Source organism: Pinus tabuliformis, chromosome J (assembly GCF_031772625.1).
Source record: "Pinus tabuliformis cultivar Carrire ecotype Pingquan chromosome J, CPIR1, whole genome shotgun sequence".
NCBI classification, from domain to species: domain Eukaryota; kingdom Viridiplantae; phylum Streptophyta; class Pinopsida; order Pinales; family Pinaceae; genus Pinus; species Pinus tabuliformis.
The window spans coordinates 1,615,343,845-1,615,360,268 of record NC_142295.1 but is presented as its reverse complement, the minus strand read 5'-3'; the positions used below and the strand labels follow the sequence as shown (position 1 = coordinate 1,615,360,268).

The 16,424-nt window shown below is 40.3% G+C and overlaps 1 protein-coding gene across 1 annotated transcript in view; it reads right to left on the bottom strand.

The window, feature by feature from the left end:
- The window catches only part of LOC149233671 (uncharacterized), a 271,897-nt gene that overhangs the window by 55,422 nt on the left and 200,051 nt on the right, over positions 1 to 16,424 (bottom strand). Inside the window, exons 9-10 of the mRNA XM_089382256.1 lie at positions 2,949 to 3,002; positions 2,678 to 2,726 (exon numbers count right to left, since the gene is read on the bottom strand). Of these exons, the coding sequence (XP_089238382.1) occupies positions 2,678 to 2,726; positions 2,949 to 3,002 (103 nt within the window). The remainder of the gene's footprint in view (positions 1 to 2,677; positions 2,727 to 2,948; positions 3,003 to 16,424) is intronic.

The window sequence follows — 16,424 nt, the reverse complement described above, 5'->3', positions numbered from 1 at the left end:
GGGTGATGGCCATGATGATGGGGTAGAGCTCATGTATTGCCTTTTGCCCACGTGCTAAATGTGTTTGTCTTGGCCATCTTTTGCATTTTGTTATACATTTTCCTGTTGAATGTGGCCAATTATGATTTTATTTTTATTTTCAGCTGCATCAACCTCCAGGGCAACATTCCAGGCCCGACCCAAGGCAAGGGCAAGGGGAAGGGGAAGGCTAACCCTATGTGCACCTAGTAGAGGAACGTGGACCCAGGTGGGAGAAATGATGAATGGCATTATAATGAGTGGAAAGGGAGTAATATATATGGATGAGGGAGCGAGACCATGCAACCAAAATCAGGGTTTCCCATGTAGTACCATCCCTAAAGCCCAAGGGTCAATAACAGAGATCCCATGAGACTAGGGTCCAAGGTTAACATCCAAAAGAGGTCTGGGGGCAAGAGCATAGATGTCGCCCACTCTTTCCGCCGAATCCCCCGATTAATCCATGCCCAAAAGTGTCCATGATAAGCAAACTAGAATACTTAATTACCAAATGACAAAGCATACCTTTAGGTTTTGGAAGCCCACCTTCAAACATACGATCATGACAGAGGGGTGAGGGACCACATGGATGGCTTAAGTGGCGGAGAAATGGCACAACGAGCTAGTTGGTGGTTGCAAGGGGCTGCTGGATGCCGACTGAGGACCATCTTGGAGAAAAAAATTCTCCTAGGGATATCACCCACAAAATGGTGGGTAACAAGCTCGAAACACCAAGTTCCTAGAAGTTTCATGCAACAGTGCTAAAAATAGAAAATTCTCACATGACCATGAAACTATAATCATCAAACTCAATTTTCAATGAGTCTGAATATGGGATCAAGAATGGCAAGCCAGCCCCTACTAAAAATTAGCAATGTCTCACGTGTCACCCAAAAATAGCTCATTGGAATCATGAGCTCGCAAGGATCTCAAAGATACAATCACCCCTGACATGCAAGTCTCAAAACTGAAGCTGCCAAAAAGAGTATCATGCATGTAATCTAGAAGAAGATCAATGGAATCCCGAGTTCATGAGGACTCTAAGGATATAATCAATACTGCCATGTGTGACTCCAAACTGTCTCATAAAATATAGGAATACTGCCAAAAATAGGAAATCCTCTCCAAAACTGATTAAAAGCTTGTGCAATATCTGTCTCAGAATCAGGATCACATCACTGAACCAATCCTACATCTAAACTCTGGGTGAAGCAACCTCTAAGTCATGCGAACTGTCTCTGGAATCATACTCTGAACACCGCATGATGAGGTATGCTGGCCATTAGCCCTCCAATTTGCAAAGGAGCAAATCGGGGAGTTAACTAGTTGATGATTGATCAATTTGAGGACAAAGTTATAACTACTAGATGATTGATGTCATATGTGTACTAAATGGTTGATGCTTTAATGATCATCACTAATCCAATAATTAAATCTATGTTTTCATGTTTTCTGCAGTTTATTTGACATTCTACATGTTTTCTTTTAATAAATATGCATCAAAATATATTAAAATATGTATTATATAAAAAACACCCATCCAGGAATCTCTTGAAAATTGTGTTTTTCTCTCTTGCTCCCCTATCCCAACAGCCTTGTACTGAATAATGTGTTTTATTTCAAAAAAGAAAAATATATCCACAATAATACTTCAACTTGGAATAGCAAGTGCTCCATCTCAAAGTAAGTGGAAGATTCCCTAGAACTTCATAAAAAGGATTTAAGTCCATTTTCTTAGTTAGCTTTATTGCTAAGGCCCTTTCAACTGATTGAGCACATAGGCTTCCATATTCCACCATCGTGAATTGTGCATCTTCTCTTGCACCAAAAGCACTAATTGTTGACAATGTGTGACGGGAGTTCAAATCAGTACAAAGTTGGTTTCCAGTCTTTACTTTAGCATCCTAATACTGCACAAAACTGTGCAACCTGTTGTTGCATACAGGATTGCTGATCTTTGCTTATGAGCAGGACAGTGTAACCTATTACTGTGCAACCTGCTATTGTGTGAAGGATTGCAGGTCTTTGCTTATAACCACGACTGTGTAACCTATTATTGTGCACCTATACATTGTTGATTTTTGTGATGCTCACTTTCGCACTAGGAAGATCCTGGGATGCAATAAACATATGCACACCTGCAGCTTGATCAAATTAATAATAATATATGTACTTCAGTGACCATTGAACAATGCAATAGCAAGGATTCGTTTTGGATTATAGCAGTTATGGTGATCAAGTTACTCCTACTAATTTTCCCTTGTTAAGAAGAGACACTATAACAAACATCTAATACTGGTGAACTCTACATAATAAAGAATGTCATGCAAGACCTCACCAATGTGCAACAATCAAAACAGGTACTAATCCATAAGAAACTACAAAAAGGCAAGGAGAGAGAATATTGGCCCAATACGTTAGGGCCAAGATAAAACTTGCTTAACTGTTCTGTCTGTATTTCCTACAATCTTTCGATCCTATACTTTGGACAAGCATAGACTTTAGCAATTCTCTTAATCGTATTGACAGGTAGTATATTGGTTAACAAAAGTTGCACTTTCTAATACACATCCCTTAATTTCTGTGCTTTCACGTTCCAAGACGTTTTATAACTAGGAATTTTATGGCTTCTTAATTAAATGCTATGCAAGAGTTAGACCTCGTATACGTCTCCACTGTGCAGCTTCACGACGTGCCTTCAAGTCAGCCTGTAGCAATTTCAAAAAATTAACACTGATATTAAAAAAAAGGAATGTTAATAAGAAAAATAGAAGTTATAAAAAGCTAGAAACTATCTGCTCTACCATGATAGTTTACGTGCTGAACAACTAGCTCTAGAGAAAGGCACATACTCATATCTGTTATAGCTCTTTTGGTTTATTGAAACTTTGGGGTATGGTATAGGAGGAGAGAGAGAAAGAGAGTCAAACCTCAAATTCTTCCTTTGCTTCTTTTATTATTATCTTATCATCAATCGCAGCTCGCTGCAAAATAAAATCTCAAGTTTCAATTTGTACATGGAAAAATAATAGCAAGCAATTAAAGAAAGAATTAAGCATGTTAGAAAGGAAAGAAGTTTTTTGTAAATATAGGTATTTTTTCCGAAAAAATAATAGAAAAGGAGGACAGTTCAAATCATAAGCATTTCTTTAAAATTTAGCATTATGGCAACAGAACTTAACACACAAAATGAATCTTTAAATTTGGCATATCCTACAACCTTGCCTTTTCTTTCTCATCCTAGGGATAATTAAAGAAAGAAAGGATGGCATATAATGCAATAGAATTAATAAGTTTCAATTTAAAAGAAGAAATTAAGAAGCAGAAAAGCAATACAAAATAGTAGCATCTTATCTTTCCCACTGTATGAAGACCAAAAGAAAGACAAATTGCAGATGCTTTATTCACTGTGCCACCGAGGATTTTCCCGTGTCTTCCAAAAGGCATGACACTCTGTTACCAGATTCACTTTAGCACATCCCACACCCACCCTGGAATCTTCTTGCAACTGAGGAATCATGGAGCTATATTAGATTCTTGGATTTTTTGTGTTTTCTGGATCAGATCCATCTCCTAAAATCTGATCTGTTTCTGGTATAAGTGAATCTGTTTCTAGTGACAGAATTGTGGCAGATTTCAAATTTAATTCAGATTTCAGCATCAACAATTTGTACCATCAAGATAAGTAGCCTCACCACAACTTTAATTGCAATGTCTTTTTGGTGCCATAACATCTATCAGACTGTTTAGGTAACAAGTGATGCCGGCTAGCAGTGCTAAAGGACATGTAATCAGAGAACCTATTGTAATTTATTAGCACCTTGGCAGGCTTTCTAGTCACTTCATTATTGACAATCTTTCACTCGTTAGCCTGGATATGCATAAACTCAATTTATGAGTACTCCTGAAGTTTCGTCGGACGCAGTGAGTACATCAAAGTTTCAAACAGACCATGCAGGACTAAAGAACCTTTGGTCAAACTCAATGACTCAGACTAGAGGAAGATAAAGGGAAAAATACACTCTTTAAATTGTTCTTCGCTATTGCTACTATTTTTCATCACCTAAGAGGGTTTTCAGCTGAGAAGAATTTGGAGCACAGCATAAAGTGTTTTTCTCATTATTTTTTCCGGAGGCTACGACTTTTTGAAGATTAGAATTTGGGACAATAACCATTAAAGCATATAGTGGCCCATGTCTAATGCTAAAGGCACAGAAATCAAGGCATAGAAGACAGCAGAAGCTACAGTACAAACATCATTTAACGCTGTGAGCTGCACGCCGTTTGAGAGAAGTTTTTGACAAAAAATGAAAAAATCGTACAGTCCATAAAGTGGTATGGAAATCTATACAGTCCATATGGAATCCGTACAGTACAGTCTATATCCATACAGTACATATTTTCAGCGTCAAGTGGGCATGGAAATAGAGTCAAAGTGGGCACGGTTTTCAAAGAGTTTTGGACTGAAGAGATAAGTTGTATTATGATGTTTTGTTTTGTCTGCAAATGTATTTTTCCTGAACTTGAAAGATAAATAAATTTGAAGAGCTCTCTAACAGGTTTTCCCCGGAGAAGATTGAAGGGGTTTTGCCTAGGTTTAAGTTGACCAAAATCTGCGTGTATTTTTATGTGTGTTGCTGGTCTGTTTATGTCCATATTTATTTTCAGCATGTGTTGACAGTTCCATGTGTTTTAGTCTAAAAATTTCATTTCCAAAATTCTATATGTTGAATGTATATTTATGGGAAAGGGCATTTAACTGAATGGGAGTGATAAAGTGAAATTAAAACCGGGTTGGGATTGTAGGTAACTTTTTAATCATCAAATTTCAACATGGTATCAGAAGTACAGGCTGAAAATTGCAGTTTGAACAGCAGACAGTGGTTTGGGACAGCAAACAGTGGTTTGGACAACAAATTGAATTTTTGGACAGCAAACTGATATTTTGGGGCAGCAAGGTGAAATTTCATACAAACTAAACTTTTGGGACAACAAGGTGTGCTGGAAAGTTCATTTCTCCATTTCCTTGGTTTTGTAAATTTTGGACAGCAGTCAGGGCCATGTTCTTAAGGATAGAGGACAGACTGGACCGGATATCCAACTATGCCGTTTGGAAGGACAGAATTCAGGCAGTGTTTAAGGAGGCAGCAGTTTGGAACATAGTGCGGCAAGTGGTCGTATCCCATACTGCTGCAGATGAACTTGTTGAATTCACAAAAAATAATGCAAAGGCAAAAAGGATTTTGATGGACAATCTGAAGGATCATGTGGTTCCTCAGGTGAGAGGAAACACATATGCATATCAGATGTGAACAGCTCTAACCACTCTCTACTAGGGTACCAATGAGAGCAGGAAGATGGTATTCAAAGAACAATTGAAGAACATCAAGATGACAAAGGCTAAAAGTGTAGTTCATTATCTTGGCAGGGTCAAACAGGTACATGATGATTTCACTGCTATTGGCGAGGCAATGGCACCCATAGAGTTAGTCAGGATAGTTGTGGCGGGACTTCCTAAGTCTTGGGAGGTCTTTGAAGATGTTGTTACCTCTAGGGAGAATCTTCCCAATTGGGACAGATTCTAGGATGATTGTGTGCAGCATGAGATACGCAAGGCTGGCAGTGGTCGGGTGAAGATAGCAGATGAGGAGGGTGTAACCTTGACAGCCAGGAGGAAGAACAAAGGGAAGACCAAGAAACGGGCCTCATCAGATGGGGCTAAGGGAAAGGAGAAGAAGAAGAAGAAAGATAAAGATATGTCCAAAGTCAAATGTTGGGCATGTAGGCCCGCGCAAGGTTTTGGAGAGCAATTTTTGAGGATTAGTTTGTTGCGGGATTGCTTGAGGAGGAGGGTAAATTTCTATAAATATTTTTGCTAGTATTTTTCTCAGATTGGATTGCTAGATTAAGCATCCAAATTATTGTACTCAAAATTCCTGCTGCTACTTAATAATAAAACCCTCATTTGCTGCACTAGTTTTTCTGCATTGGGTTTTTCCGGGGACATTTGTCCAAAAATAACGGTGTCAAAATTTTTGTGTGTGCTAGCATTTCTCAGTTTCCAGCATTTTATTTTCTGCAACGTTTTTATGGTCAAAATTGCAATTGTGATTTTATTCGTTGTTTGTCGTAACAAATAAATTGTATAATTAAATTTATAGTTACAAGAATAATTTCCAGTTGCTGCAATAGTAGAAATTTTCACATTTGGTAGTTTTGTCGTGGTTCAGTAGGAAAAAGACATTAGTGGCACTGCGTTTCGCAGAGGTTGAGTACATTGCAACCAGTTAGGCTAGTTGCGAGGCTATTTGGCTTCACAAGTTGTTGTGTGGCTTATTTGGTTAGAGGTTGAGACTGACTACAATATATTGTGATAATTAGAGTTGCATTAAACTCACAAGGAATCCAGTGTTTCATGACCAGTCAAAGCACATAGAGATCAAGTACCACTTCATTCAGGATTGGGTTCAGAGAAGAGCAGTTAAGCTTGAGTACACATCCACTGAGGAGCAGGTTGCTAACACTCTCACCAAGTTATTGCCAAGGGCAAGCATGAGTATTTCAGAGATAAGTTTGGAGTGGTGCGAAACTCCTACCTCTGTAAGAGGGAGTGTTGAGAAAAGATACCAAGGAGGTGTTTCCTAATGCTTATGGTTTTGGGCTAGGAAAACACACGAGAACACCTTTTTTTAGCAAATGACTTTATGCATTATTAAAGTCACGTGACTTAAAATCACTTTATGAGGTAATTTAGTACTATGTACTTTATATTATTAAAGTCACTTTATGTTTTTAAGTTGACTTTATGTAAAAAAGGTACAAGGTACAAAAACAACATTAAAGTGAATAGGGAGCTCATTAGTGGGGGGGAGACATCCTACCTGTTGCTGCCTCTAGGAGTGATTATCGGCCTCCTGGACATTTTCCTGGCCACTGGAAGTTGAATCGACCCCTTTCCTGGCTGAATCAAATTGCCTTTCTTGAGGCACTGTAAAGCCCCTGCACAGCGTCCTAAAGAATAATTTCAGCCTCCTCTTCTGAATCTTCCGGGACTGGAGACTCCTCCAAAAAATCTTTATCTTGCCCCTCTGCCACCTGTTGCTCAATCACTAGCTCGATTTCTCTATTGAATCACTTGCAAATAAAAATCAAACTGCCTTGATCATTGAGTACCTGCCATTGGTTTATTCCCCATCTACCAATTGACCTCCTTTTATAATCTCTAACTGGCACTGCAACAGCCACAATTAAAACTTAATCAATGGTTGAGATCATCTCCAAGTCGATATGTTCGAGTCTCTAGAGAATTCTCACCTTTCTCAATTAATTACTATTAATTAACCAGTTTTCCTAAGTTGGAATTACGAAAAATTCTAATGATGGTTACTTAATTTAATTGAGCTATCTCTAAGTGGAATTTTCATAAACTATTTTTGGGTTTTGGAGAAATCCTGTGTTTTAGCCTCTCCACAAAGTTTCAAGACTAGAACACCATCTGATGCTACAAAAATTAACACTCCCTTAGCGAGGAAGGTGTTTTCTATTGCTGCACTACTACTACAACACCATGTCTCTACACCATCCTCTATACACGGTGTTGATGTCTGACAACTGTAGTTGCCTACCACTGTCCATCAACTATTGCCCTAACTCAGATTCATCTGCTATTGACTATAGCTTAACCATGTTGCATCTGTGTTGCTATTATCACTACACTGTCCAACTTGTACTGTTGCCAAATTTGCATCTACACTGCAACCAAACTAACATCCCTCTCACTATTGTTGCCTATGTTGTAACTCAGAAACATCCAAAACACTCTGTCTGAATCAATTGTGTCTCTGTCCTACGAATGTCTCCTGAGTCTCCGACTGCTACTAGCCTCTGCACTATCCACTGTGAAATTTGCGCAGATGTTGATTCTACATTGTGCATCCTGCACAGCTACCAGCACTGCTCTGTGCCCCTTAGCATCCAACTGCAACTAGTCTGCAACTGTCACTCTAGAACTGACTATACCAACTGACATTGATCCTCTTGCTATTGAATATTGTGGGCTCCTATGGCAAGGGTAATGATCCATGAAGAAACACCATTCGATGCTCACCCCGATGGACCCTTCACAAATCTTTGTGCAACTCTGAGACTAAAGCTCCATATCACACCACCTCTCTCCTGGAGGTATAGCTATATACAAAGTGAACTTTGATCTACTCATATTGTTGTTGCTTCCGCATTGTTGTTGCAATTACTGCAATAATGAGTTTGATCTACCCAGATCCTGAAGTACTAGCTTCCATAAGGTTGCTCCCTCTGAAACTAGACTCCCTCTGAGTCTCGATCTCCCTATGGGAAATCTCTCTACTTCCTCCTAGCAACTCGCATTGTTCTCCTGTACTGGAAACTGGGATGGGAAGCTCTACTCTGGGAATCTGCTGGCTGGAATTGCACCCACTTCCTGCAACTATCCAATTCGCACTGGCTATGTCACTGCATCTAGCTCTGCAAATGTCTCACGTGTATTGACTACGACTAGATCTGCGGTTGTCATTTGAATGACTGACTGCACTTGCTAACATTGATCCTGCTACGATGATATTGTGGGTCCCTGTAGCAAGGGTAATGGTCCTGTAGCAACAATCTGGAACTGATCTAATTGATATCCTTGTTGCATCTACACTAGACCCTACCCATTTGGCACACTGGAGTCACATACTCCTCCTCCACCTGGATCTGGTGCCCCACTATCTCCTTTTGAGCTTGGTCCTTGTCTAGGACGCTTCTTCACTTTGCAACTCGCACTAGACAACTCACACTTCCTCTGCCACCTGTCTTTGGCGACTGGAAGTAGATCTGTTGCCCAGATCTGCGTTCTGGCTAACTCGTACAGCCTCCTCTGGCGATCTCATACGGCCATCTCTGCAAAGCTGCAAAATCTGTGAAACTCAAAAAAACTGGAAAATAAACAGGAATCTCCTCCATTTCCTGCTCGGCCTCTCTACTACTCGCACTCCCACTTGAAATGTGCAGGCATGCTACTACTTGCCTCCAAAAGTCGCTTCTCTAGTAATCACTCTGCCTACTACCTCAACTAGGCAACTCGCTCAACCTTTTGAAAGTCCTCCGGAATATGGCACATGATCTGTTGCTCCTGAAGTTCACATTGGCTCAACTAGCAAGTCTAATTTGGCCAACTGCAATTGGAAATCTAGAATTTCCTCCTGAAAACTGGATCTGGAAGCCCTCTGAGAAAAGTCCCTCTGTGTGTGTTATTTCTCTTTCACCCGGCGTTGATTCTATTGTTGCAAACTGCTACAAAACCCTACTGCGCCCAAACAAGAAATTTGCGTTGCGAAAATACTATGTTGCTTACCCTCTGCCTCCTGGAATCACTTCCCAGACAAATCAACCCTTCTTGCACCCTGCAACTAGAAAATCAAACCCCTATCTAGCAATTTGCACTACCTTGCTAAGCACTGCGTAGCCCCTGGGAAATTTGTGTTGTTTCTCCCTCTGTGCCACAAAATTCTCCCTCTTCATCTTTGAGCTTCTTGTCTGTCAACTATGCTCTGATACCATGTGAAAATTTCTACTATTGCAGCAATTAGAAATTATTCTTCTAACTGTAAATTTAATTATGCAATTTATTTGCTACAACAAACAACGAATAAAATCACAACTACAATTTTCACCATAAAAACACTACGGAAAATAAAATGTTGGAAACTAAGAAATGCTAGTACACACAAAATTTTGACACCATTATTTTTTGACAAATGTCCCCGGAAAAACCCAATGTGGGAAAATCGGTGCAGCTGACGAGGGTTTTATTATTAAGCAGCAGCAGAAATTCTAAGTACAATAATTTGGAAGTTTAATCTAGCAACCCAATCTAAGAGAAATATTAGCAAAAATATCTAAGGGAATTTACCCTCCTCCTCAAGCAATCTTGCAACAAATTGGGCCTTAAAAACTAGCTCTCCAACCCTCACACAGGCCCCTTTGCACAAGCCTACATGCACTAACTAGAATCAGCCCTAAAGATTACATCCTACCTATTGTTGCCTCTAGGGGTGATTCCCCCAGCCTCTTGGAAATTTTCCTAGCCACTGGAAGTTGAATCGACCCCTTTCCTAGCTGAATCGAACTGCCTTTCTTGAGGCACTGTGCAGCCCCTGAACAGCCTCCTGAAGAATAATTTTCGCCTCCTCTTCTGACTCTTCTGGGACTGGAAACTCATCCAAAAAATCTTTGTGTTGCCCTTCTACCACCTGCTACTCGATCACTAACTCGATTTCTCTGTTGAATCACCTGCAACTGAAAATTGAACTACCTTGATTGTTGAGTATCTGCCACTGGTGTATTCTCCATCTACCCATCGACCTCCTCTTATAATCTCCAGTTGGGACTCCAACGACCACAATTAAAACGTAATCAATGGTTGAGATCATCTCCAAGTTGATCCATGTGAGTTTCTAGAGAATTCTCACCTTTCTCAATTAATTACTATTAATTAACCAGTTTTCCTAAGTTAGACTTAGGAAAAATTTAAATGATGGTCAATTAATTTAATTGAACTATCTCTAGGTGAAATTTCTAGAAACGATTTCTGGGTTTTAGAGAACTCTTATGTTTTACACTCTCCACAAAGTTTTCAAACTATAACACCATATGATGCTACAAAAACTAACACCGAACCCAACCTGAAACAAAATTCGCAAATACTCTTCCGGTCACTAGCACTGCCAGCCAAATCTGAGTTTGTACAACCTGTCAACCTGACTTCATCCCCCTGGACATAGTCCAATTCATAGTCCATTATGCCATATAAGAATTGTAATACATGTTTCGCAGCCACCTAGTGCACCCTCCTAGGCTCCATCATAAACAGACTCAATGTGTTGACTGAAAAACAGATATATGACCTATTGTTGACCAAATACATCCACAAACTGATCAACTAATGATACAAATTGTTGTTTACCAACTCATAATCTGAAGTATGCAGCTTCCTCCAGTTGGTAATCATAGGTCTAACCATAGGCCTACAATCCTCCATATGAAATCTCCTCAATATGTCACTTGCATACTTTCCCTAGCCCACAAAGATATGCCCATCCTCCTGCCAAACCTCCAACCCCAAAAAGTAGTGCATCGATCCCATATCAGTCATGTCAAAATTTGAATCAAGGTCCTTCTTGCAGTGTTAAATGAAGCTCTCCTCTCTTGTAATAAACAAATCATCCACTTACAAAACCATAATGAGTGGGTCCTCACCAACCATAATGAAATATAGGTCCAGATCTACCTCACTCTTTTGGACACCCATCTACTACAAGCATAGTATTCAAAATTGGTCGGTCTGAACCGTCAATCAGTCACACCAACTGGTTCATTAGGCCGAGCCATCCAACCAATAGAAAAATTGGTTTTGAACCTTGCGAGCTAGGGGTTTTGGGCCTAGCCGGCTATAAACAAGTCAGTTTACGATGGAATCGATTGGTTTTCCCATAAACCAGTCAGTTCCTCATAAATTGGTCGAAACAGTTTTGAGGGGAACTAGGGATTGTTTCTCTCCAAAAACAACCCCTCCAAACCTTTAAAAGCATGCCTCCCCTCTCATTTTCCTCACACATCTCAACCTAGCAATGTTGGTAATCAATGGTAATGTTAAATTCTTAAAGTAAAAGGATGAAAATGAAAGATAAAGGAAATTCATTTTCATCCTTTTACTTAAAATTTTAACATTACCATGAAATGACTCGGGATGTTTGAGAGTGGTTTCAACCTCATTGGATTTCATATGGAGAAACTAGAATTTTAGGTCTCAATCAAAATCCAACAGTCTTAATAGTTTTCAGGATTTCAGGATTTGAGGGATTGCAATGTTCCATTTGATTATGTCATGCACGAGGGTATGGGATTGGCATTTGGTCAAAGAGCATGAATCCCTTTAAGTACCTTGATGTTGGTGGCATTGATTGTTGAACTTTGTTGATGTTGGTGGCATTGATTATTGAACTCCTCTACTATGGCTTTAACAAAATGCACCCTTCACTAGAAGGAATATAATTGGTGAGGCATGCTAAGATTTTTCTACCATGTTATAAGGTTTAGAGATGAACCCTTCACTCAAACCAAAATCATTGGTTAGGCATGTTAAACTTTTTCAATTTCTACCATAATATAAGGTTGAGAAATCCAAGTCTGAAGAATTGAGCTAGATGATGTTTGTGTAGGTCTCGTTGATGATCCCATTTCTAATGATGTTGAATCAATGATGAGATTTATGAGTGATCATGTTGATCAATGATTTGTAATTTTGATGTCTAGTTTTGTTGCTACTACTACTACTACTGAGGTTGCAGAGGAGTCTAAGGAGTCCTCACACTCTGAGCTAGATGATGTTTAAATAGCTCATGTTGATGATCCCATGTCCAGTAGTGTTGATGAGTTTGACAATGATGAGTAGTGATCATGTTGGTAATTGATATGTAGACTTGTAGTAGGCCAGTGGCCCCATAGCCTATAGCATTTTAATTTGGATTCTAGAGTCCATTTAGAGCCTCGTTGATTGTGTATTTTGTCACTAATATGTATTGCACTCGGTGCCATTTTGATATATTCACCTTTATATGGTATATAGTGTTGAGAAATCTAGGGCATAGCAATTATGTGATTTCTCTTCTATTAGTAACTGCTTGTGAGTGCTTTTTATTTCTTTAGATTAGGATCTTCTTTTACTTAGGTTATTAGTGTTCTTCTTCATCAAACAACTACCAATGCATAAACCATAAAGAGACAAAAGACACAAAATATAGGTTATCAGCCAAGGCCAAAGCCTCTCACTATTTGAGAGGAAAACCCGAACAAATTCTTCTTCATATAGATATTCCAATTGACAAATACCAAGACCAAAACCCTTGACATATTTGCCACTCCAAGACCAAGCCACAAAGCTTCTTCTTCCTTCAACAAAAGTCAAATTTCATCCTCCTTTATTGTTGCCTTCCAGATCTCAGCTTCCTCTTGTATGTTTCAGATCTGCAACTTCTTGCCTTCCTTTAGAAATCCTAGCACGTGTGAAGTGTCACCTTTGAGCCCTTGATACCCTTCGCTTTAGGAGAAGATAGCTTGCTTGTCAACTCGGCTTGATGTCACCCTTGTTCTTCACCCAAAATACTCTCCTTATAGTGACTGTAATATTTTGGCCTTCTTCCTGCAATAGACAGCAAAGATCTCTCGTACGTGTGGAGGTTTACAGCCCTTAAAACAGACCCAAATATGACCCTAAGGACTTCACTCTTCCTCTCTTCACTTCGCTGGTTGGGAGGCTTCTTCCTTGACCTTTTTCGCACCTTCTGATTTCAGACTTGCTTCACCAAAATTGTTTGTACCGAAATGACGCAGAGGTACCTATTTATAGTCGTTGGAACTTCCATAATGAATCGACATGAACTGAGCTTCAATCCCTTGATCTGCTTCACTTGTATGTCATCATACCATCATCCCATGAATTCCACAACTTTGAAATTCTTGATGAAACACTTGATTCCACTCATGATTGGTGAACCTTTCAATGAAGATTCCATCAAAGAATCTTGAGGATCTAAAGTATTTCCATCAACAGATTTTTCCATTTGATAGATGTATGATGAACCTTGTACTAGATGACCTTGCCACTTGTGTTTCCAATGAGATTCCTAAGAGCTATATCCTTGACTTCCATAGATTTTAACCATCTTTCATGCTTCTCTATGATGATCTCTAGAGCTCTTGCTTTCAATGCTTCTATGATGCCTTGACGCATCCCATTATTTTACTTAGTGAATCATGATAGCCATATCTTAGAAGACTTAGGAATTTGAAAAGAACTTATGTGAGGAAGACTATCTCAATAGTGGAGATCTATTACTTCTTCCTTCTTGGATTTCTTCTTTTCAGCTTCCTCCACTTCCTTGGTGATGTGGGCTTCTTCTCTTCCTCTTTTGTTATTGTCCTTCTTGATCTTAGGACAATCTCTCCTATAGTGCCCATATTCTTGACACCGATAGCATTGTATTTTAGCCATGTTCTTATTCTTTTTCTGAGGACCAAACTTTCCAAATCGTCTCTTTCTTCTTGTCATTGCAACATAAGCTTGATTTTTCTTATTGAAATTTCTAAGTCTATCTATTAGAAATTTAATCTGTATTCTTCTGGTTTATTTCTTCTACTTGTTAATTACGAACAAGTTATTTAAAACATATAAATAACAAAATAAACACAATACAGTCTCAACATGTACAGATCATCAGCTAAAAGAAAACAAACACACAAGTGACACCGTTATTTTTGGACAACTCGTCCCCAGAAAAACCCAATGCAGCAATTCTGAGGGTTTATTATTATGCAGTATTTCCTTGAGTACCACTGGGTGCCAAACTGGTTCACCCGACAAAGAAAAACAACCGGCAATAATACCTTTCTATTCGGAAACAGGTATTCAGAAAACCTGTCCCACAAAACCCTCTCCAACAACTCTGAAGCACTGTGCTGGCCCTTCTGGCCTCTATGTCAGCCTCAAAACCCTCTGCGTCAGTCCTCTTAGGCACTACGCAGCCTCTGGGACCTTCTGCGTCAATCCTGCTGCCCTCTGCGTGGATGACGCAGGCCCTCTGGCCTCTCCGTTGTCTCTACTGAGCTCTATTTGGCTTTGCATGGCCTGCTCTGGCTTCTGTATCTGCCTCTCTGCTTCTATGCTGGTCTCTCAGGACTATCTCTGCCTCTCTGTCCAATACTCACTGCCCCTCATTGCTGATCACTGATTAAACTTTATTTAGCAAACCCCACTCTAGTAAATCGAATGACTGATCACTCTGGTGCATTCTCCAACTAACCCTCAAGCCTCTTCTTATACTTTTCCGGTTGGTTCTTCAACGACCGAGATTACATCTCTAATCAACAGCTAAGTTTAGATTTGGCTTGATGCATGTCTTTTGGAATCTTCTAACCCAGTTTTATATTAATACCCATTAATATTTTATTTTTCCTAAGTTTAGACTTAGGAACTCCACTAAAAATATTAATTATTTTAATATCTCCTAAATCGGGAAGAATATGCCCAAACCATTTCTGGGTCTTGGAGATCTCATGTGCTTTAGCCTCTTCACCAATTTTCATGACTAGAGCACATCTGATGCTACCCCAAATCAACACTCCCTCTTAGCGAGGACTGTGCTCTAGTAATACTCCCCACTAAGCATCACTCTGATTATACGGCACCAGTACCTGTGTTGATGCTAGGCCTCCCCGCCCAACATCCTCTGCACTGTTGCATCCTATATTGTTGCCCATGGCACTGTCCTTGCCACTGTTGCATCCGTACGACAGCTCCCTCTGCATCCGTGTTGCTGCTGGTCCTCTCTCCCAACATTGCGTTTGCACTGCAACCCCCTCTCATCATGTTGCATCGCGCTACTGCTCACTACTACTGCACTGTAACTCAGCCACTGAGAAGTAACTGATCCACCCAATTACTCACATCCCTGTCAGGCTAGAAACACTTCTAATGCTGAAGTTCCCTCTACCGCTATCAAGTACTCCCTCTAATGCCTCTGCGCTACTGCAACAACCCCCTGCCTCTCGCACTGCTGCAAACCTCTTTATGCCATCCTACATTGTTGCAACCTCCTCCGCGCCTCTTGCACTGTTGTAGCCTGCTAGCTCTACGCTGCTCGGGATTACTGCACTGTAGCACTCTTTGCTACTTCATCCGCATCTGCTTCTACCGACATCCGCCAGTCCTGCTACTGTCACTTCGGGGCTCCCGTAGCAAGGATCTGATCCAAGAGTTTGGGTACCTCAAGGATCCTGGCCCTCATCACCTGTAGTCCTCCTGACTACAACTCGATGTCGCCCCACCTCTTCTCTCGAGGTACATGAGCACTCATGGCACAATTGTCATCATCCTCTACCTCCTTCTTCGCCTTCGCTGGCGTTGCCTTAGAGTCAGACACCTCTCCCTTACTCTTCTTCTTCGGACATTGGTTCGCATAATGCCCCAATTCCCCATAGTTGAAGCATTTGACCTTGGAGAGGTCCTTTTTCTTCCTCTTCTCTTGCTTTCCCGCAGATGCGAGAGCTACATCCTCTTCCTCTTCCTTCTTGATTCGGAATCCTTTGCTGCTACTTCCTATCTTGCTCGACCTTCTGATCTCTTCTTGACGAAGAGCGCCCACAATTCTTCTCGATCTGGAAGATCTCCCCTACCCAAAATGCTCTGGACAAATGTCTCCCACTCCTCGAAGACTGCGTTTAGAATGGTCCTCACCAACATCTTCTCATCTGACGTGGCCCCTATGGAAGTCAATTGGTCCCGGATCTCCTTCAACCAAGGAAGTGATCTATCTGCTCCCCCTTCTACA